General features: G+C 41.7%; 1 protein-coding gene across 1 annotated transcript; it reads right to left on the minus strand.

Moving 5' to 3' along the window:
- Nucleotides 1-42: 42 nt before the first annotated feature.
- tdrd1 (tudor domain containing 1) lies at nucleotides 43-12,099 on the minus strand. Its single transcript, XM_026163095.1, has 26 exons — nucleotides 11,859-12,099; nucleotides 11,432-11,599; nucleotides 11,259-11,296; nucleotides 10,819-10,879; nucleotides 10,518-10,632; nucleotides 10,300-10,366; nucleotides 10,087-10,167; nucleotides 9,806-9,985; nucleotides 9,561-9,704; nucleotides 9,313-9,478; nucleotides 9,139-9,222; nucleotides 8,872-9,048; nucleotides 8,675-8,782; nucleotides 5,798-5,968; nucleotides 5,297-5,539; nucleotides 4,863-4,985; nucleotides 4,194-4,301; nucleotides 3,805-3,972; nucleotides 3,204-3,548; nucleotides 3,008-3,124; nucleotides 2,759-2,884; nucleotides 1,723-1,890; nucleotides 1,233-1,637; nucleotides 960-1,031; nucleotides 795-838; nucleotides 43-640 (listed from the first exon to the last, which is right to left on the minus strand). Exons 2-26 carry the CDS (start codon nucleotides 11,589-11,591, stop codon nucleotides 551-553), a joined length of 3,561 nt encoding a protein of 1,186 aa, XP_026018880.1. The 5' UTR covers nucleotides 11,592-11,599; nucleotides 11,859-12,099; the 3' UTR covers nucleotides 43-550.
- Between the last annotated feature and the right edge of the window lie 507 nt (nucleotides 12,100-12,606).

Below are 12,606 nucleotides of genomic sequence, written 5' to 3' on the forward strand. Positions count from 1 at the left end.
CTGGTACCACTTAAGACACATGAAACTACAGAGGCATTAAAGTTAAACTTTTTCCCTTTGGTTTACTGTATAGAAAGCTTTAGTAATCCATCAGCTTAAAAGAACACAAACATCGCTGTATTGTCTTTTTTCCACAAAGTTTTACATAAAACTCAAACATGTCAAAACAGAAGTGAGTCAGTGTGAACATCTCACCTGAACAGGTTATTACGACTCAATAAAGGAACAGATGGCAGCACAGCATGGGCCACAACACTTACAGAAGACACACAAAGATAAAGAGAGCTGAACATCTCTTGTTGCTGAATTTTGGCATTTTTTTTCCAGAGGAAAAGCAAACAAAAAAAATAACTTCAGCTTAACCAAAAATTCAAAACATAAGTAAAAGAGGCACATAGAGTAGAATCTCACAGATAAGGGAACAAAATTAAAAGGTACAAAGAAATACGGAGAAAGCAAACACAAGCTGGTTGGCAGCTTCTGGAGACCAGATTCAGTTTGGGAGAAACAATCTGGGAAAGAACAACAACCTTGATTTCAAAAACAGGATTCAACAATGTTGTTTATCATATTTCTTCTGTCCAACAAACATTTGGATCAGCGAAAGCTGCAGCTTCATCAGCTCTTCCAGCTCATCGATCTGTGGAAGAGAAAAGCAAATAAAGCAGTCGCTCGTTTGCATTTAATTTTAGAGAAAAATATAAAAACATTTTGTAGTATTAACAAAAGCATTTATAAAATAGTGCCATTTAAGATCTTTTAATGTTAATCAAAACTGTGAGATCAACTCTGACCTTGGCCTGCAGGCTCAGACAGCAGCAGCCTGAGGTCTTAAGGGCTAGGATTTGAATGAGAGTGGAAAGAGAATCAGAGCACAGCAAAACGTCATGTCCAAAGAAATCCAAACACTTGTCAGTTCAGGTGAAAACGATTCAGTTTCTAATCTAAAACATACACACCATCACTGTTGGAAGTATTTTGGATTGGCTTTATTTGCTCAGTAATCTCCTTAATCTCCTTCACTGGTTCTCCTGAAGAACAAAAAACAATGACCCAGTCCTGTTATCAATTAAATACTTGATACACATCTTTTTACCAACCTAAATATACTTGAGCAAAGTAAAATACGGCACTTAAAAAATCTCACATTATTTTGGATACGTTTTGTCAGTTCTCTTTACACTAAAAAGAAACCAGTAACTTAATCCTACAATCACAATCTTATTACGAACCACAGGCCGATGCTGCAGAAATATTCATCTTCTCTTCCGGATGCTGGGATATTGCATCCACAGTATTTGCCAGCACTGTGGTGCTCACTGGCTCTTTTTGGTTTTCGGGTACCGATTTGGGCTTAGAGCCGTCTGGTGCGGCTGCAGTGTTGACAGATGTGCTGCTGCCAGTTTTGTCAGTCTTCTGGGTCGAGGTTGTGCAAGGGTTACTTCTCCTCTGGGCATGTAATGCTTCTGAGATCATGTCAGTGACGTTTCCCCCGCCCTTCTCAGCGGGCAGAGTGAGTGAGAGCACGTTAGCAGAGCCATCAAAGTGCTGGACTGTGGCGAGTACCCCATCTAAGACCGCGTTTTGAAATATCAGCTGCACTTCCTGAGGCCACTCTGCTGGAAAGTTCTCCTTACCTATCAATAAACATGAGGCAGTGCGACACGAGTCAGTAAACTAGCAAAGCCCAGAAAATGACAAAGAATACTTGTGCTGCCTTACCAGCAAGAGTGCAGCGAGTGATCTGAAAGGGAAGCTCCAGCGGGTTGCTGGGGATGGGCAAGATCCGGGAGTATGGCACCTTCTCACTGTTGCCATAGTCTGCATAGAGGACACTCACCTCTTTCTCACCAACTTCTAGGATTACTGCACGGTACCAGTTATTGTCAGCTGGAAAAAAAGAAGTCTAAGTCTATATTTTGTTTTGTAGTCACAGGAATTCCAACACAATTTAGAAAGAAAAATTGTCAAACTACTCAGCATTGAATGAAATATTACATTTATCCTCATTGGACTAACATATAGAACTCCTCTGACCTTACAAGCACTAAAAGCTCAATGAAAACAGACCTGCTGTAAGCTGGACTGTGGAATGTAACCCCAGCTAAAGCCTACTCCGTGTATACTGTGTTTAAAGCCCCACACACACACACACACACACACACACACACACACACACACACACACACACACACACACACACACACACACACACACACACACACACACACACACACAGTGTAATTATACCTACTAGAAGACATGAAATTACCAGCTTAGCTCTGTAAGAGCAAGAATTTCAGGTGGGGTTTCCAGAGCAGACCGCCAGCAATGAAAACTGGATGTACACTAACAGGATTAGTGTAACAGCAATTTTGTCCTCACTTGATTTTTTCTTGTTACCATGTTTATATTATTTATTAAATGAAAATTAGTAAACAACATTTCCTCAAAGCATTATGAGATGTGAAAATTAGTCTCCCTCAATCAAGCAAGGCGAAATATTTAAAATTAGATTATCTGTGAACATCTCATTCAGGACTAGCCTTCAAGTTCCATCCAACAACTTTTGTGAGAACCCATTTGCCCCCTTGTGGCTAGAAACAGTTACTGCATTGCCTGCGAACGGTGAACTAGTGCTGCTCTCTGTGTGTATAGCAGGGTTACAGTGACCTAAAAATCCAAACTAGGTGAGGAAAAAAACCTAACCGAAATTAAACAAAAACAAAAAACCCTGGCACATTTGAAAGAACCCCACCTGAGAACTGAGCACAACAAGCAGCCCCAGGAGTTGGTTTGCCCTTTACAGCTGTGAACAAGGTGGCCTGGCCGTTGCAGTAGACAGCCAGCTCCACCATCACCTCCTGAAGCTTTTGTTGATCCACTACAGAAATAAATCAATAAATAAACAAACAAACACAAGCATAGAGAGCAATTAGATAAGACACAGCAAGGTCTATGTTATGTACATGCATTTTATAAGACAGTAGAAGACAACTGTTTCAACCTTGAGCAGGACCCAGCAGATAAAAGATGGAAGGATTAATGATGCCCGCAAAATAAGGCTGAAAGGCATCACTGAGCGGCAGCTCCACAGTCTTCCACTCCACTGGAAAAGATGGCACTGAAACCAGAATGCAACATTATAAATAAGCCTCCTAAATCACCACCAGCATCTTGAGGACTTCCTCTCTTTGGCTGACCTTCTGTGGACACTGCAGTCCATCCTTCAGCTGGTATCTCTTTGAAATTAACTTCTGTCTGACTGGAGACTTGAGTTTCTAAGGGATCTTGCTCATTTGTCTTCACGCTTTGTTTGGTTGCAGAGCCTGTTGTTCCATGTGTTTCTCTGGCAATCTCTCCAGGAACTTTAGCTAGTTGCGCAGAAATTAAGGCAGCTGCCACATTTACTCCTCTGCTTTCCAGCTCCACACCGTAGCCCTGTTCAGTGACAGAGAGGACACGTGCAGAGAGCTGCTCACCATACACCTGAGTCTGGAACCACAGCACAGCTTCACTGCTCCACTCTGATCCAAGAGGCTCCACGCCTAAAAATCAAACACACACCACTCAGTATAATCTACCCTTTAAATTTTTGTATTTTTTTAATTCAAACGTGAACAAACTTCCATCTGGCTTTCACACAGTTCCAAAGCTATAATGCAGTCTCTCCATGAATGTGCCAAAATATATGACAATTTCTCACATTTCAAATATGCTTCATATTGTGAAACAGAGCTCTCAACCACACACACACACACACACACACACACACACACACACACACACACACACACACACAACCTGTGAGCCAGCAGCGAACTGCCTGGAAGGGTAGAGTCAGTAGCTGGGCTGTAATGGATCGAAGGTGGCCCTTTTCAACTGTCAAGCTGTAGCCATAGTCCACAAAGTTCACAGCTACCTTGTCATCAGACAGCCCCGTCACCATAGCCCGACACCACGCTCCATCCCCTGGGGAACAAACAGCACATCATGTCCCATAAATGCCCCAAACACAAAGAAAGACAAGATTCATCATGAGTGGATTTAGATCACAGTGTGGGGAAAAAGCAGCTATAATAAAAACCCCAGAACATTTAACTGACAATAAAGTGTGGTTTGTGTCATGTTTTAGCAATCGGCTGCTGAGCTGATGACATTTATAAAGTCAGTGGTACAGCAGATGGTCTCACCAGGTAACAGGGCACAACAGGGCTCTCCCACCTTGGGCTCGAAAGGTGACGCATCAGCCTCACAATGCTGCTTTAACTGAGCCCCCAGCTCTTTCAGGCGCTGGTGGTCTGACAAACACACAGATAACACATGCATGCATCAATAAATGAATCCTCTGACTCATGCTGTTACTCTCTTCATACTGGATATTTATAGCTTAATTACTGGCATTTTATTTGCAGTATTGTTTTGCATTTTTGCTTGCTTGTAAACACCATGGTGGGGTTGCCCACCTCATCATATTGTTTGTTCTGCTTACAAAGACAAAAGACCCAGACTACCATCCACTCTCTTCTGCTTATTTATTACTGTGGTCTCATTAAAAGTATCCTTAATTTTCTTTTCACTTCTGTTTTTATTTCCTTGATATAAAATATCTGAATGTTTTTTCACTAAATAAAACAAGCCTTTGCTAACATTTATCCTTACACTGGTGGTGCTAATGCAACTGTACATTTTTACAATATATGGAAAATATTGCAGAATAATTACATGACTGAAAATCTGATAGATTTGCTGCCTTTAAAAATCTAAAAATAACTAGTTACTAACGAAAAGTCTCTGTATATTTGCCGAGACAATGCTGCTATGGGTAAAAATGGCGGCTATTTAGGCTAAAGAAACAATACCTGTAGGACTGTCAATGCGGCAGTAAAACGCTGCTGGGTTCTCAGCCACGACAGTGACTAACAGTGCCACCGCCTGGCTGTTGCAAGGAAGCTCAGTACAAGACCAAACCAGAGGCTCACATGCTGGGAGAAACGAAGCCAAATCACATATACACTTAATCAAGTTATAAAGTACTTTGGTTATTCATGTCTAACTTATCCACAAGCAAGTGGTGACTATGGCAGGTAAATTTATGACCACAAGAAGAAAATCCATGTCAATGTCACAGGCCTCTGCCAAAAAGGAATATTTGCTTCAGGTTTTCAGTTCTACATCATCATCATTTCCCCCAAGATGCATCAAATGAATCCAAATTAATCTCCCCATTAAAAAAAAAAAAAAACCCAAACAAACTAAAAACCCAATAAAACCATTACTTTCAGATGCATCATACCTTGGGCCTCTGCAGTAACCACCGTCTCATTATCAGTAGTAACAGCACAAGGTGCAGCGTAACCTGCGGATATCAGCAATTCAGCTATATTGGCCTGTGGATCGCTGGACTCATCAATCATGGTCACCAATGCCTTGCCCCCATGTGCACCCTGGATTTCAATGTGCAGTATTCGGTTTGACACTCTTCGCTGCAGAGCCAGAAGGCAGTCCTCCGGCCAGCTCTCCCCAACAGGCTGAACCCCTGGAATGGAAACACCGCCCCCAAAAACAACAGAGGGACACACTAATCATGCGTTTCTGTATTATTTTCTCATTTAAAAAAAGACAACACCAAAGAAATGTAGTGTTTTTAAGTCAAAGTATACAAGTAACTTTAAGTAAAAATAGGTGAAAAAAATTAAATGACATTTGGCATAAAACTGAGCTCTCTCACATTCACAGCTTAACACGCTTAAGAATTGCTAAGCACTCAAAATCTACTGCATAGTGGAAAAAATACCTGCTAGACCACATGGAATAGCCTGCATGGGAAGGCGTAAGAGTGAGGAAGCGATGGGTCTAAGGTGGCCTAACCCGACCTCCTCAGAGTTGCCAAAATCAAGGTACCCCACACAGACACGTTCCTCTGATGAATAAGCCAGAATCTTAGCCCTGTACCATTGCTTGTCCTCTGGAGAGAAAACACGAAGAGCCAGAAAGTACATTTATTACACCATTTTAAAAAACACACCATCTCTGAATTAGCTTGTTAAATACATTTCAGGCACAGGACACTTTGAAATCAAATAATGATAAAAGTAGAGCTGGGCGATATGAGATTTTTTCATATCACGATATGTTTTTTTCATTTCAGGCGATAACGATATCTATCACGATATAAGCCAAATAACTATATTTGTAAGATTTAAATGTGCCGTTGCTCACAAGTAAAATGTGAAATAATCAGCAGCTTGTTTTTATTTAAATATTTATTTCCCATAATAAGTTCAACAGGGTAGATGTACTTAAGGAACATGAGACTTTTTCAGATAAATAAAGGCAAATATTGCAAACTACACAAAAGGCAGCCGCTAAAGCGTTTAAGTTTCAAAATAGAACAAACGAAACAGACTAAATTGTCAATTCCACTTAGAAACAAAATATTAATTCTAAAAATAAATCTTAGTTTGTTTTACAGAATAACAGACAAAACTGACTAACTTTCGTCAGTATCAAATAAACTGAGAACTAAAAGGAAATTCTCAATCTCTCCTTGTTGTATAGCTTGGCTTTTCAAACAGTTTTAACAGTTACTTTAGTCTGACAAAAGCCGAATGACGAATTAGCGCTTCCAGTCAGAGACTGAGGCTACGTCCACACGTACACGGGTATTTTTGAAAACTGAGATTTTCCGTTTTCGTTTTAAAAAATAATCCGTCCACACGTAAAGGCAGAAATGAAGGAAAACGCTGCTATGAACATGCCAAAGCAGCAGGTGGCGCTAGATTCCTAACCGTGCAGAAATGTGCAGAAATCAGAAGTCTAGAAGCCTCGGTGGGAAAAAGTAAACAAAGCTGGGGCATAGAAGCAGAACCGAGTCGTATGTGTGGAGGGACAGTAACTGTGTGTATATGTAAGCATTTAAACACTGCAGAGAGTAGAATTAACAGTAACAGTATTGTAGAAATTCATTTCACTGAAACAATAACATGGCGCACAGTGTGACGTCAAAAAATGTGCACACCTTTGACGCTGCGTTTTCTCCGTTTTTCTATCCATCCATCCATCCATTCGCTTCCGCTTATCCTTTTCAGGGTCGCGGGGGGCGCTGGAGCCTATCCCAGCTGTCATAGGGCGAGAGGCAGGGTACACCCTGGACAGGTCGCCAGTCCGTCAATTAATCAATTAACCTATCCCCTCAAGCTGCATGTCTTTGGACGGTGGGAGGAAGCCGGAGTACCCGGAGGGAACCCACGCAAACACGGGGAGAACATGCAAACTCCACACAGAAAGACCCCGGCCTGATGTTGGAATTGAACTCAGGACCTTCTTGCTGTGCGGCAACAGTGCTAACCACCGTGCCACCGTGCTGCCCTCTTTTCTAGTCCCTAAGGACCCCTGTCATCCACCCATTCACACACACATTCACACACTGGTGATGGCAAGCTACAATGTAGCCACAGCCACCCTGGGGCGCACTGACAGAGGCGAGGTTGCCGGACACTGGCGCCACCGGGCCCTCTGACCACCACCAGTAGGCAACGGGTGAAGTGTCTTGCCCAAGGACACAACGACCGAGACTGTCCAAGCCGGGGCTCGAACCGGCAACCTTCCGATTACAAGGCGAACTCCCAACTCTTGAGCCACGATCGCCCCATGTTTTTCTAGTCAACACGTAAATGCAAAAACGGAGTTTTTAAAAATCTTTGTTTTCAGTGACCAAAAACGCCGTTTACGTGTGGACGAAAGGTGCAAACGCATAGAAAAATCTGCGTTTTCAAAAATACCCGGGTACGTGTGGACGTAGCGCATGCACCAGTTTATTGTATTTCCAGACTTGCTTTCGGCACAATTTACAGTGCACGCTACTCTGTTTTTTGTCAGACTTGAAATAGCCGAAATACCTTCACACTACGGAACTTCTATGGCTCTTCCGTTCGACAATCTCTCCGACATTGGAACCATCATCTGTTTTCTCTTCGGTCACGCTCGGTTGATTTTTCTAGTCGGCACACTCATTTCCTCCATTACCCGGGCGGTACGGTGGCTGGCTGCTTCCCAAACAAACACACATGTGCGGCTTGGCACTTGTGCTGTACGTAACAAGTCACGTGACGTGACGCTGCGGCTGTGATTGGTTTGGCTCTGCGCTACGTAATTTGGATTGGCTGTTCTTTTTTTTCCTTTTTCTTTTTTTTTAAGAGGACAAGAGCGGCGAGGTCTATCGCGATACATATCGTTATCGTTCTATCGCCCAGCTCTAGATAAAAGTATTTAATTTTTCAAATACAAATATTTAACTCCACAGCATTCAGTAGCTCCAAATCATGTTGTGTAAAAACAAGTCAAACACTAGGACTGACAGAAATTGAAACCTCGAACCACTGAGGGGATCAATTTGACCCCATCCCACAACAACATCACCAAAGATGAAGATCAATCGATGAAAAAAACAAAAAAAAACAAACACAAAAACAACAACAAAATACTCAATTACTAGAATAATCAACAGCTGTAGCCCTAATGATTAGGTTTTACTTTAACAGGGTTTAAAAAGACCCCTCTGACGATTCTAGTGTTCACTACAATACTGCTGTACAGCTTACAACAGTTTTCATAGCCAGCTATAGCGTCATACTCCCATTGTAAAACATTAATAGGTACTAAAATGTTATACCTGAGAACTGGGCACAGCACACTGTGGTGGGAGCTGGTCTAAAGTTCTGTGGGGTTGCAACCTGAGAGCAGTGTTCCCTCAGCTTTAACTGCAAATCCTGAATCAGTCCTGCAAACCAAAGTCTCAGCACAGGTTAAAGGTATATAAAAAGGTTGAGTGATTTAAGTTGCATTAATAGTTCAGCAACAGCTTCTCACCAGCGTTCTCCACCTTTTGCACGATAAGTTCAGTGGGTGACTGGAAGTGGGTGACCACAACAGAGAGCTGATCACCCACTGCTTGTGTTATTGGCTCTGGTAGTTGTGCCCAGGTATTGTCATCTTTTCCATCAGAGAGGCACCGGAAGTTTTCCAAAGATGCGCTCATCATGGCATCTGGGGAAGAAAAAGAAAAAAAATGGTTACAAAAACACATTTTAAATGTTACAAATTGCACTGACTGAGGATGTTGTATATGAATCTTACTGATATCTTGCACAGTTGGCACGATGTTAACTGGCTCTTTATCTGCATAGCCGTGTTCAAGGAGGAACGTGTTCAACTGTTTTCCTAAAAGAAAGAGACCGGGCGAGAGCTGGGCTTAAACATTTTAACTTCAGTAGATCCTTTAAATGTGCATCTCTGTTTTATATAAGTCACCCATGGAAAGCAGAATATCCACAGCATGAATGCGACCGTCTTCTACAGTTTCCACCAGCCTAACTGTGACAATCTTGCCAGCCAGCAGCTGTCTCACAGCAATGCAGCACTCGCCTGACCAGCTCCCCGCCACCGGCACAACCCCTGTGATACGACACTCCATTGCCTGCAAATAAAAGAGCCAAGGACCAAATTTAAAATGCCAGCATGTCACAGGGAATGTATTAACTGTGCAAATATGCACCCACACATGGGCAAAAAGGCTTGATGTCAGCCGTCAGGGCTCTGATCCTATCCACAGGGACATTTTCTTCATTGCCAAAGTCAATGTAAAGGACGTTAGCCATCTTATGGTCAGGAGCCAAAGTCTGTACAAGGCCTCGGTACCAGTTCTAGACACACACACACAAAAAGTGGGCCCAAGTCAAAACACAGCCAATGTAAATATTACAAATAGCAACCTGAGGACTTGCTTAAGAAGGCCTCGGCTCACCATATCACAGGAAAACTGAACCGCGCAAATCTCTCCAACACAGGGTACATGTGTTGTCACTGAGGAGCTGCAGTATGTTTTCTGAAGCTCTGTACTGATGCTCTGCAAAGATTCCAGCAACTCAGGGCTTTGAGGGACAAGGAAAAACCTGCTGGGGCTGTAGAACTCTACAACACGCGCCTAAAAACAGCAACAACCCAAATCACTCATTCTGGTATTTAATAACACACAAAAAATCTGCTTTTACTTTTGAAGCTTGAGGCAAACTGGATACATTTTACCTGGATGTCTGTTCCCTTGATGACTTTAGTTACATGCAAGTCCTTAAAATAAACCCTCTGGAGGCTAGACGATTCACCGTGCTTCAATATACAAATTTAAAAAAAATAATAACACAGATTACTTTCTTTAACTTAGTTTTGATTTCAAATTGTGCAAATGTGAAGCTTTCAACTTTTACTCGCATTAGCATATCAGTGAAGTATTGCAATTACCTTCAGCTCCCCCAGGCTGGCTCTGTCTTCTTTAGCTGGCACAGCCGCTGCTTCCACTGGTTTCCCTCTTTAGATTAAGATAAACAAACAACTTCACATTATTTATTGGGCATTCCATCTAATTTCATCTTATGCTGGTAAAACAAAAAATGGATATTTAAGCATTCATTAATATTAACAACTGTCAGCCAGAAGCACATTGTGTTGCCCAAGCTTACTTTACAGGCTCTGGATCAACGGCTTTGCACACATGTCTGTGGGTCTTCCAGTCTTCTGTCTGACAAGCCACTGAGCAGTAAGGCACCTTCTTACAACGCTTGCATCGAAAATTGCCTGTGAATGAACAGTTATTTTAGACTTTACTAAAATGCTTACACAAGAACAACAGCGCTGAAATGAGAGTGCAAATCACTAAAGATAACCAAAAAACAAAAACAAATTAAGAGCCTCTGGCTTAAAAAAACAAACAAAAACATGCTGCCAAATAAACACAATGCCACATTTAAACTGTCATATTACCTTGGTGACCACAGTAGTTGCAGAAACGCACAGTCAGAGATGGCTGACCAGATCCCAACAACTGTAAGGGGAAACAAAAATAGTACTGACTTTTACTTCTATTCAACAGTCTTCTACTTCTTTTGGAAACTCCTTTTAGAGCAGATCATCTGTCTCACTCTAACCCTCAATAGCTTCCTCCTTCGTCACACCAACCCTCTGCATGTTCTCCTTCAGTGCATCCTAACTTCCTCTGAGGTCTTCCTCTTTCTCCTGCCTTACACCTCCAAAATTATCCTGAGTCCAATATATCCACTATCCCTCCTCTGCCCATGCCATCTCAACCATGGCTCTCTAACTTTGTCCCCAAAGTGCTCAATCTGAGCACTCTCTTTGATATACTTATTTCTAATCAACCCCACACATATCTAGCAAACGACAAAACCATCAACAATACATACTCCAGATTTATCCCTGTTCACTGATGAATTTATGGGACCTGCAAAATGAAAGGAAGAAAAAAAAACGAGCAAATTATTTTTACAGAATTATCAGATTCCTTCATTTTTAGTTTTATCGGTGAATAACAGCATAACTGCACATTTTGGAGGGTTTTTTGTTTTGTTTTTTTTACCGTCCCCAATGGCGCCTGATGGGAGGCGCACGGCTGGAGCGCTGGGCATGGTGAGGTGTCTTGGAGGAGGTAATGTACCGCAAACACCCGCTGGGATCGACGAAGGTTTCCTCAAAGGCAGGTTTGGTCGAACCACATTTGTCGAAAATGAGCGGTTCATTTCAGTACCTTTCAGTGTTATATAACAAATGACTGTATCAAGACATTATACTTAACTTATATCTGCACTTTAGCATTCTTAGCTAGCTAAAGGTTACTAAAGCTACGAGTCAAGGTCACATAATAATGCATTAGCAAACTATTTTTTAAAAATCACGTTAAACGAATAAAAACCGCCAGCAGCACATCTGAAGAGCATTATTCTGTCAAATAATCCAATAAACGTAACGATTTAGTGTACTTGTACACCGCAGACTCAATGCCGTACCTTGCACGTGTTGTTTGACCAGAAAGGGAAAAAAGTTGTGCTCATGCGCAGTAGCACCAGTGTCGCACAGTTCACAATGTTCACGAGCCCAAATCAAATCAAGTTTAGTTAACAATTACTGAAGCCGATATGTTGGCTTATTATTGAGAGGTTAGGAGGAAACATAGGAAAAGTAACTGGACTGAATAGCAAAAGATCAATAAAGTAAAACCTCTGGAAAATCTCTCAAGAAAATTTGAGGAAGTACCCCAAACCGGTTGCAGCCTGAGCCTGGTTCCAATGGAGTTTTTTTTTCCTGTTAAATTGAGTTTTTCCTTCTCACTGTCCCCAAAGTGCTTGCTTATAGGCCATCATTTCATTGTTGGGGTTTTCTCTGTTTTCATTGTGGGTGCCCTGAGGAAGCTGTTGTTGTAATTTAGTGCTATATAAATAAAACTGAATTGAATTGAAAAGAACTGAAAGAGTTGAAGTTTGGTTGTGTGGCTTAGTGCTGAGAAAAGCACTAAAGATGAGATGTTTTATTTGAGGATGTTGGTGGAGCCGTATAGAGAAAGTCAATAGCAGTTGAACTGTCTTTGTGGATCTAGACAAAGCAGAGGAACTGTTGTTGTTTCCAGTAACTTCTTGTTTCCAGTGGTGATGGACAGGCTGACAGATGAGGTCAGAATTCAACTTGCCAACCATTATAAACAATTACAATACAAATAATTACAATACAAGCAATTACATTATCAAATATTGTCTAAGC

The sequence above is a fragment of the Astatotilapia calliptera genome, chromosome 3 (assembly GCF_900246225.1).
Source record: "Astatotilapia calliptera chromosome 3, fAstCal1.2, whole genome shotgun sequence".
Classification (NCBI taxonomy): domain Eukaryota; kingdom Metazoa; phylum Chordata; class Actinopteri; order Cichliformes; family Cichlidae; genus Astatotilapia; species Astatotilapia calliptera.

Excerpts from the sequence above, each read along its gene's own strand:
- tdrd1 (XM_026163095.1), bottom strand. The coding sequence starts at position 11,591 with ATGAACCGCTCATTTTCGACAAATGTGGTTCGACCAAACCTGCCTTTG. Across the intron at positions 10,367-10,517 it reads GTTGATCCAGAGCCTGTAAA|AGGGAAACCAGTGGAAGCAG; the intron begins GTAAGCTTGGGC and ends CTTAATCTAAAG. Across the intron at positions 1,032-1,232 it reads TTCTGCAGCATCGGCCTGTG|GAGAACCAGTGAAGGAGATT; the intron begins GTTCGTAATAAG and ends TTTGTTCTTCAG.